We start from the raw sequence: 10,595 nt of genomic DNA, 5'->3' as shown, positions 1-10,595 counted from the left end.
CACGTTTTACCTCTGTGATTACCTTGTATCTAAGCCTCTGCAGACTGCTCCTTATCTCAGTTATATTAATATACTTTTTACCTCTGTGATTACCCTGTGTCTAAGCCTCTGCAGACTGACCCTTATCTCAGTTATATTAATATACTTTTTACCTCTGTGATTACCTTGTATCTAAGCCTCTGCAGACTGCTCCTTATCTCAGTTATATTAATATACTTTTTACCTCTGTGATTACCTTGTATCTAAGCCTCTGCAGACTGCTCCTTATCTCAGTTATATTAATATACTTTTTACCTCTGTGATTACCCTGTATCTAAGCCTCTGCAGACTGCTCCTTATCTGTTATATTAATATACTTTTTACCTCTGTGATTACCCTGTGTCTAAGCCTCTGCAGACTGCCCCTTATCTCAGTTATATTAATATACTTTTTACCTCTGTGATTACCTTGTATCTAAGCCTCTGCAGACTGCTCCTTATCTGTTATATTAATATACTTTTTACCTCTGTGATTACCTTGTATCTAAGCCTCTACAGACTGCCCTTATCTCAGTTATATTAATATACCTTTAACCTCTGTGATTACCCTGTATCTAAGCCTCTGCAGACTGCTCCTTATCTCAGTTATATTAATATACTTTTTACCTCTGTGATTACCCTGTATCTAAGCCTCTGCAGACTGCTCCTTATCTCAGTTATATTAATATACTTTTTACCTCTGTGGTTACCTTGTATCTAAGCCTCTGCAGACTGCCCCCTGGTCACGTGACTTATTTATTATCTATTGACTTGCATTTTAGCTAATTAGTGCAGTGTCATCCACATCTCCATGGGAGAGAGCACAACGTTATCTATATGGCACACATGAACTAGCAGTCTCCCGTTGTACAAAGCTAATAAAAAAGCATGTGATTAATAGGCTGTCTAGAGTGGCTTAGAAACAGGCAGATATTTAGAGGCTTAAATATTATAAAATATATTAATATAACCGTGTTGGTTATGCAAAGCTGGGGAATGAGTAGTAAAGGGATTATCTATCTTTTTAAACAATAACAATTTTAGTGTCGACTGTCCCTTTTTAATGACGGCAAATGATAAATTACAAACTGCTTGCTGTTCTGCACATAGGTTTAATTGCTTAAGTTTGGAAGGTTTGAGATTCTCAGCTGACTGTGTAGATGCCTCGGCCATAGAGCCCTCTCCGCGCTATGGCGTCAGAATGCTGGGCGCTGAAGGCTTTGCGACGTGCTTCTTGGCTTGGGAAGGTGTCAAGGTGAGGTCCAATCTAAAACAAAAGATGCAGACTCATTAATATGGGATAGGGTTATACAATGCTGACACTTTTGGTGTTAAAGGGATAGTCTAGTAAAAAATTAACTTTCATGGTTCTGATAGAGCATGCAATTTTAAGTAACTTCCTAATTTACTCCTATTATCAATTTTTCTTCATTCTCTTGGTCTCTTTATTTGAAAAAGCAAGAATGTAAGCTAAGGAGTCGGCCCATTTTTGGTTCAGCACATGGGTAGCGCTTGCTGATTGGTTGCTGCATTTAGACACAAATCAGCAAGCGCTACCCAGGTGCTGAAAAAAAAATGGGCCGGCTTCTAAGCTCACAGTCTTGCTTTTTCAAATAAAGATACTAAGAGAACTAAGAAAAAATTGATAATAGGAGTAAATGAGAAAGTTGCTTAAAATTGCCCGCTCTATCTGAATCATGAAAGTTTAATTTTGACTACACTATTCCTTTAATTACCTCTGCAAATGTGCCTGAACAGCTGCTAGAGATTGTTATCTATCATGAATGTAGCACTATATACACAGGCTCACTACAAGCATGGGAATACAACAAACACATTTAAATAAGAGATCGATATAGTTTCTAGATAATATAGCACTACAGCTGGAAAAAACTCTCACCCTTAGAACTAACAAAAAGCAAAGTACACAGCTATTCCTGAAGCGCCTACCCATGGCTGTAGGTACAGCTGATGCCACCCTTATCCTTGTACTTATTGCCGGGCATAATCTGAAGAACCACTAAAAACACAGATGCTGTGAGATACCAGGGTACCACTTAACTCCATTAAATAAACTATCTCCTAGATTCTGCTTCTTATGTCAAACCAATTCCTGCTTACTCCTCACTCGCTCTGTACAAAAACCTAGGGACTGCAGAGGCTGCCACAGCATTAGTGACTCTAGAGCACAGACACACGTCAGCTTCTGACTACTACACATATTAATAATACACAGCACCTGTATCATTTCCAGGGCAAATCCTTTACAAACTAATTGTAGGCGGTTACTAATAGTAAGAGCACAATGGTTGCCGCACAGTATACTTAGACATTGGCAGTTGATAAGATAAAAATCTGTCACACTGGTTTATGCATATCCCAGGCATTCGTGTATTTATCCTTACCATCTCTACTGGAAGACTATTCCGGGAACCAACCAGCTCTTCTGCTTCTGAACCTGCTGCCCTTCAACTTGAGATCAAGACCTCTTGTTCTAGTCTTGCTCTTTTTTGTAAAAAATAATTACAGCCATGGTTTTCTTTAAATCCCTTAAATAAATATAAACTACACCTATAGCACCACAATGATGTGCAGACAGGTTTTTAGCACAAATAACCAACAGGCCTATCAACTTTGTCTAATATATTTAAAGGGACAGTATACACCAATTTTCTGCATGTAATAGACACTACTATAAAGAAGAATATGCACAGATACTGATCTAAAAACCCAGTATACAACCTTTTCAAACCTTACTTAGAAGCTCCCAATTTAGCACTGTTGATGAGGTAAGGCTGAGACACCCAGTAAAAGGGGCTGAGAGCAGACCCCCCCCCCCCTGCATATGAAAAGACACATTATACAAACAGAAGTAATCTGAAGTCTGTATACATCTAAAACTTTGGGGCTTGGTTAGGTGTCTGAAAATCAGCACAATGTTTTTTTAAAAATAAGCAAAACTATACATTAAAAAAACAAAACGGTATGGGCTATATAAATGTATCATCTACAAAACATTTATGCAAAGAAAAATCTACTGTACAATGTCCCTTTAATGGAAAAGACAGCTGTTAGCTGGCTCTTCACTAAAGACATAATTTAGGTTTCGAACCACGCAGACACGATGCACCTATAACCCCAGCGCCCTGGATGCAAATTCACAAATACTTTATATACAGCACACAAACACGCCTATAAAAAGTACACCTACAACAGCTTGCACTCAACACCAAGAACACATCCAGTACTGGACACACAACTATATAAGTGCATACTTAACGTGAACAGCACAGTCTGCACACACAATACATAGCCATACGTGCTACCCTGCATATAAGCAACCAAACTGCTCATTAATACACAGTGATCAACCAGACACACTGACACTAACTCACTGTACACAGCATTAGTGTCACAAACATTAAATGACAACTCAATAAAAGTGCATTGCAACTCACACACTCCCCTACACTAGCAATGCCAGCACAAGCTGTCTGTAAGGCACATTACAGAGCACACACACACCTACACAAGCAATGCCAGCACAAGCTGTCTGTAAGGCACATTACAGAGCACACACACACACCTACACAAGCAATGCCGGCACAAGCTGTCTGTAAGGCACATTACAGAACACACACTCCCCTACACTAGCAATGCCAGCACAAGCTGTCTGTAAGGCACATTACAGAGCACACACACACCTACACAAGCAATGCCAGCACAAGCTGTCTGTAAGGCACATTACAGAGCACACACACACCTACACAAGCAATGCCAGCACAAGCTGTCTGTAAGGCACATTACAGAGCACACACACACCTACACAAGCAATGCCAGCACAAGCTGTCTGTAAGGCACATTACAGAGCACACACACACACCTACACAAGCAATGCCAGCACAAGCTGTCTGTAAGGCACATTACAGAGCACACACACACACCTACACAAGCAATGCCAGCACAAGCTGTCTGTAAGGCACATTACAGAGCACACACACACACCTACACAAGCAATGCCAGCACAAGCTGTCTGTAAGGCACATTACAGAGCACACACTCCCCTACACAAGCAATGCCAGCACAAGCTGTCTGTAAGGCACATTACAGAGCACACACTCCCCTACACAAGCAATGCCAGCACAAGCTGTCTGTAAGGCACATTACAGAGCACACACTCCCCTACACAAGCAATGCCAGCACAAGCTGTCTGTAAGGCACATTACAGAGCACACACACACACCTACACAAGCAATGCCAGCACAAGCTGTCTGTAAGGCACATTACAGAGCACACACACACACCTACACAAGCAATGCCAGCACAAGCTGTCTGTAAGGCACATTACAGAGCACACACTCCCCTGCACAAGCTGTCTGTAAGGCACATTACAGAGCACACACACTCCCCTACACAGGCAATGCCAGCACAAGCTGTCTGTAAGGCACATTACAGAGCACACACACACACCTACACAAGCAATGCCAGCACAAGCTGTCTGTAAGGCACATTACAGAGCACACACACACACCTACACAAGCAATGCCAGCACAAGCTGTCTGTAAGGCACATTACAGAGCACACACACTCCCCTACACAAGCAATGCCAGCACAAGCTGTCTGTAAGGCACATTACAGAGCACACACACTCCCCTACACAGGCAATGCCAGCACAAGCTGTCTGTAAGGCACATTACAGAGCACACACACACACCTACACAAGCAATGCCAGCACAAGCTGTCTGTAAGGCACATTACAGAGCACACACACACACCTACACAAGCAATGCCAGCACAAGCTGTCTGTAAGGCACATTACAGAGCACACACACTCCCCTACACAAGCTATGCCAGCACAAGCTGTCTGTAAGGCACATTACAGAGCACACACTCCCCTACACAAGCAATGCCAGCACAAGCTGTCTGTAAGGCACATTACAGAGCACACACACACACCTACACAAGCAATGCCAGCACAAGCTGTCTGTAAGCACATTACAGAGCACACACTCCCCTACACTAGCAATGCCAGCACAAGCTGTCTGTAAGGCACATTACAGAGCACACACTCCCCTACACAAGCAATGCCAGCACAAGCTGTCTGTAAGGCACATTACAGAGCACACACACACACCTACACAAGCAATGCCAGCACAAGCTGTCTGTAAGCACATTACAGAGCACACACTCCCCTACACAAGCAATGCCAGCACAAGCTGTCTGTAAGGCACATTACAGAGCACACACACACACCTACACAAGCAATGCCAGCACAAGCTGTCTGTAAGGCACATTACAGAGCACACACACACACCTACACAAGCAATGCCAGCACAAGCTGTCTGTAAGGCACATTACAGAACACACACACCTACACAAGCAATGCCAGCACAAGCTGTCTGTAAGGCACATTACAGAGCTAGCGCACACTCCCCTACACAAGCAATGCCAGCACAAGCTGTCTGTAAGGCACATTACAGAGCACACACACTCCCTTACACAAGCAATGCCAGCACAAGCTGTCTGTAAGGCACATTACAGAGCACACACACACCTACACAAGCAATGCCAGCACAAGCTGTCTGTAAGGCACATTACAGAGCACACACACACTCCCCTACACAAGCAATGCCAGCACAAGCTGTCTGTAAGGCACATTACAGAGCACACACACACCTACACAAGCAATGCCAGCACAAGCTGTCTGTAAGGCACATTACAGAGCACACACACACTCCCCTACACAAGCAATGCCAGCACAAGCTGTCTGTAAGGCACATTACAGAGCACACACACTCCCTTACACAAGCAATGCCAGCACAAGCTGTCTGTAAGGCACATTACAGAGCACACACACACCTACACAAGCAATGCCGGCACAAGCTGTCTGTAAGGCACATTACAGAGCACACACACACCTACACAAGCAATGCCGGCACAAGCTGTCTGTAAGGCACATTACAGAGCACACACTCCCCTACACAAGCAATGCCAGCACAAGCTGTCTGTAAGGCACATTACAGAGCACACACACTCCCTTACACAAGCAATGCCAGCACAAGCTGTCTGTAAGGCACATTACAGAGCACACACTCCCCTACACAAGCAATGCCAGCACAAGCTGTCTGTAAGGCACATTACAGAGCACACACTCCCCTACACAAGCAATGCCAGCACAAGCTGTCTGTAAGGCACATTACAGAGCACACACACTCCCCTACACAAGCAATGCCAGCACAAGCTGTCTGTAAGGCACATTACAGAGCACACACACTCCCTTACACAAGCAATGCCAGCACAAGCTGTCTGTAAGGCACATTACAGAGCACACACACTCCCCTACACAAGCAATGACGGCACAAGCTGTCTGTAAGGCACATTACAGAGCACACACACTCCCCTACACAAGCAATGACGGCACAAGCTGTCTGTAAGGCACATTACAGAGCACACACACTCCCCTACACAAGCAATGCCGGCACAAGCTGTCTGTAAGGCACATTACAGAGCACACACACTCCCTTACACAAGCAATGCCGGCACAAGCTGTCTGTAAGGCACATTACAGAGCACACACACACTCCCTTACACAAGCAATGCCAGCACAAGCTGTCTGTAAGGCACATTACAGAGCACACACACACCTACACAAGCAATGCCAGCACAAGCTGTCTGTAAGGCACATTACAGAGCACACACACTCCCCTACACAAGCAATGCCGGCACAAGCTGTCTGTAAGGCACATTACAGAGCACATACACACTCCCTTACACAAGCAATGACGGCACATGCTGTCTGTAAGGCACATTACAGAGCACACACACTCCCTTACACAAGCAATGACGGCACAAGCTGTCTGTAAGGCACATTACAGAGCACACACACACCTACACAAGCAATGCCAGCACAAGCTGTCTGTAAGGCATATTACAGAGCACACACACTCCCTTACACAAGCAATGCCAGCACAAGCTGTCTGTAAGGCACATTGCAGAGCACACACTCCCTACACAAGCAATGCTAGCACAAGCTGTCTGTAAGGCACATTGCAGAGCACACACTCCCCTGCACAAGCAATGCTAGCACAAGCTGTCTGTAAGGCACATTACAGAGCACACACACTCCCCTACACAAGCAATGACGGCACAAGCTGTCTGTAAGGCACATTACAGAGCACACACACTCCCTTACACAAGCAATGCCGGCACAAGCTGTCTGTAAGGCACATTACAGAGCACACACACACTCCCTTACACAAGCAATGCCAGCACAAGCTGTCTGTAAGGCACATTACAGAGCACACACACACCTACACAAGCAATGCCAGCACAAGCTGTCTGTAAGGCACATTACAGAGCACACACACTCCCCTACACAAGCAATGCCGGCACAAGCTGTCTGTAAGGCACATTACAGAGCACATACACACTCCCTTACACAAGCAATGACGGCACATGCTGTCTGTAAGGCACATTACAGAGCACACACACTCCCTTACACAAGCAATGACGGCACAAGCTGTCTGTAAGGCACATTACAGAGCACACACACCTACACAAGCAATGCCAGCACAAGCTGTCTGTAAGGCATATTACAGAGCACACACTCCCCTACACAAGCAATGCCAGCACAAGCTGTCTGTAAGGCATATTACAGAGCACACACACTCCCTTACACAAGCAATGACGGCACAAGCTGTCTGTAAGGCACATTACAGAGCACACACACACCTACACAAGCAATGCCAGCACAAGCTGTCTGTAAGGCATATTACAGAGCACACACTCCCCTACACAAGCAATGCCAGCACAAGCTGTCTGTAAGGCAGATTACAGAGCACACACACTCCCTTACACAAGCAATGACGGCACAAGCTGTCTGTAAGGCACATTACAGAGCACACACACACCTACACAAGCAATGCCAGCACAAGCTCTCTGTAAGGCATATTACAGAGCACACACACTCCCTTACACAAGCAATGACGGCACAAGCTGTCTGTAAGGCACATTACAGAGCACACACACACCTACACAAGCAATGCCAGCACAAGCTGTCTGTAAGGCATATTACAGAGCACACACACTCCCTTACACAAGCAATGCCAGCACAAGCTGTCTGTAAGGCACATTGCAGAGCACACACTCCCCTACACAAGCAATGCTAGCACAAGCTGTCTGTAAGGCACATTGCAGAGCACACACTCCCCTGCACAAGCAATGCTAGCACAAGCTGTCTGTAAGGCACATTACAGAGCACACACACACTCCCTTACACAAGCAATGCCGGCACAAGCTGTCTGTACGGCACATTACAGAGCACACACACTCCCTTACACAAGCAATGACGGCACAAGCTGTCTGTAAGGCACATTACAGAGCACACACACACACCTACACAAGCAATGCCAGCACAAGGTGTCTGTAAGGCATATTACAGAGCACACACACTCCCTTACACAAGCAATGCCAGCACAAGCTGTCTGTAAGGCACATTGCAGAGCACACACTCCCCTACACAAGCAATGCTAGCACAAGCTGTCTGTAAGGCACATTGCAGAGCACACACACTCCCTTACACAAGCAATGCCGGCACAAGCTGTCTGTAAGCACATTACAGAGCACACACACACCCCTGCACAAGCAATGCCAGCACAAGCTGTCTGTAAGGCACATTGCAGAGCACACACACACCCCTGCACAAGCAATGCCAGCACAAGCTGTCTGTAAGGCACATTACAGAGCACACACACTCCCCTACACAAGCAATGCCAGCACAAGCTGTCTGTAAGGCACATTACAGAGCACACACACTCCCCTACACAAGCAATGCCAACACAAGCTGTCTGTAAGGCACATTACAGAGCACACACACTCCCCTACACAAGCAATGCCAGCACAAGCTGTCTGTAAGGCACATTACAGAGCACACACACTCCCCTACACAAGCAATGCCAACACAAGCTGTCTGTAAGGCACATTACAGAGCACACACACTCCCATACACAAGCAATGCCAGCACAAGCTGTCTGTAAGGCACATTACAGAGCACACACACTCCCTTACACAAGCAATGCCAGCACAAGCTGTCTGTAAGACACATTACACAGCACACACACCTACACAAGCAATGCCAGCACAAGCTGTCTGTAAGTCACACTACAGAGCACACACACACACCTACACAAGCAATGCCAGCACAAGCTGTCTGTAAGGCACATTACAGAGCACACACACACCTACACAAGCAATGCCGGCACAAGCTGTCTGTAAGGCACATTACAGAGCACACACACTCCCCTACACAAGCAATGCCAGCACAAGCTGTCTGTAAGCACATTACAGAGCACACACACACCCCTGCACAAGCAATGCCAGCACAAGCTGTCTGTAAGCACATTACAGAGCACACACACACCCCTGCACAAGCAATGCCAGCACAAGCTGTCTGTAAGGCACATTACAGAGCACACACACTCCCCTACACAAGCAATGACGGCACAAGCTGTCTGTAAGGCACATTACAGAGCACACACACTCCCTTACACAAGCAATGCCGGCACAAGCTGTCTGTAAGGCACATTACAGAGCACACACACACTCCCTTACACAAGCAATGCCAGCACAAGCTGTCTGTAAGGCACATTACAGAGCACACACACTCCCCTACACAAGCAATGCCGGCACAAGCTGTTTGTAAGGCACATTACAGAGCACACACACTCCCCTACACAAGCAATGCCAGCACAAGCTGTCTGTAAGCACATTACAGAGCACACACACACCCCTGCACAAGCAATGCCAGCACAAGCTGTCTGTAAGGCACATTACAGAGCACACACACCTACACAAACGACCATGACACACACATTTAGATGCAAATCACTTTGTGAAGCCGTCACTGTGATGCTTGACAGAAAATAATGAGAAACGTTAAATCTTTTATGAGGTCAACATCCAGTTTCCTGAGCAGCTGTCAAACAAGAAAGAATTTAGCAAAGAGTCGAAAAACTTCCATCACCTCATTAAACCCGACAGGCTCGGACTGCGCACATTCGCCATCAATACGCCGGCCGTTTTGTGTCAGTAATTTGTGGTGATACGAAGAATGAGTAAAAAAAAACTGCAGAGACGCTAGGGCCTTGGGGGAGGCTTGGGAATAGTCTCTGCACTAGGAGCATCTCTGCTCCTAATTGGAAGCATTGGGCATTATCAACCGAGGATTTTCCTAGGCTCCCTGACAGCTAGCGATACCGGAATGATAGCCCACTTGTCAGTGTAAAAGGCCATTAAAAACAAACAATTTTGATTTAATTGGAGGCGTGCGCTGGGGGCCCAGGTGAGGTGTCTCATCATCCCTTTTCTGCCTCTCTCTTTCTTCCTGCGTATTGATGGGTTTCAGAACTATCTGGGAAGAAGAGAACGAGAGGGGAAGAGAGAGTGGGAGGAGGGGAAGGCGTTGTGAGTAATGTGTCAGCTCTTGTTTTTGACAAGTCTGGGATCTTTGAGTGTTTGTCACCCAGCAGAACACAACATGGAATCTATTTTACTAGTCCACAAAATGCTGCGTTCATTTAG

General features: G+C 45.9%; 1 protein-coding gene across 1 annotated transcript in view; it reads right to left on the bottom strand.

Annotated features, from left to right (window-relative positions):
• Positions 1-1,113: 1,113 nt before the first annotated feature.
• The window catches only part of CFAP77 (cilia and flagella associated protein 77), a 252,190-nt gene continuing 242,708 nt past the window's right edge, over positions 1,114-10,595 (bottom strand). The window contains exon 7 of the mRNA XM_053695883.1: positions 1,114-1,284. Within this exon, the coding sequence (XP_053551858.1) occupies positions 1,162-1,284 (123 nt within the window). The 3' untranslated portion in view covers positions 1,114-1,161. The remainder of the gene's footprint in view (positions 1,285-10,595) is intronic.

The sequence above is a fragment of the Bombina bombina genome, chromosome 12 (genome assembly GCF_027579735.1).
Source record: "Bombina bombina isolate aBomBom1 chromosome 12, aBomBom1.pri, whole genome shotgun sequence".
In the NCBI taxonomy this organism is placed as follows: Eukaryota; Metazoa; Chordata; class Amphibia; order Anura; family Bombinatoridae; genus Bombina; species Bombina bombina.
This window is presented reverse-complemented; position numbering and strand designations above follow the sequence as displayed.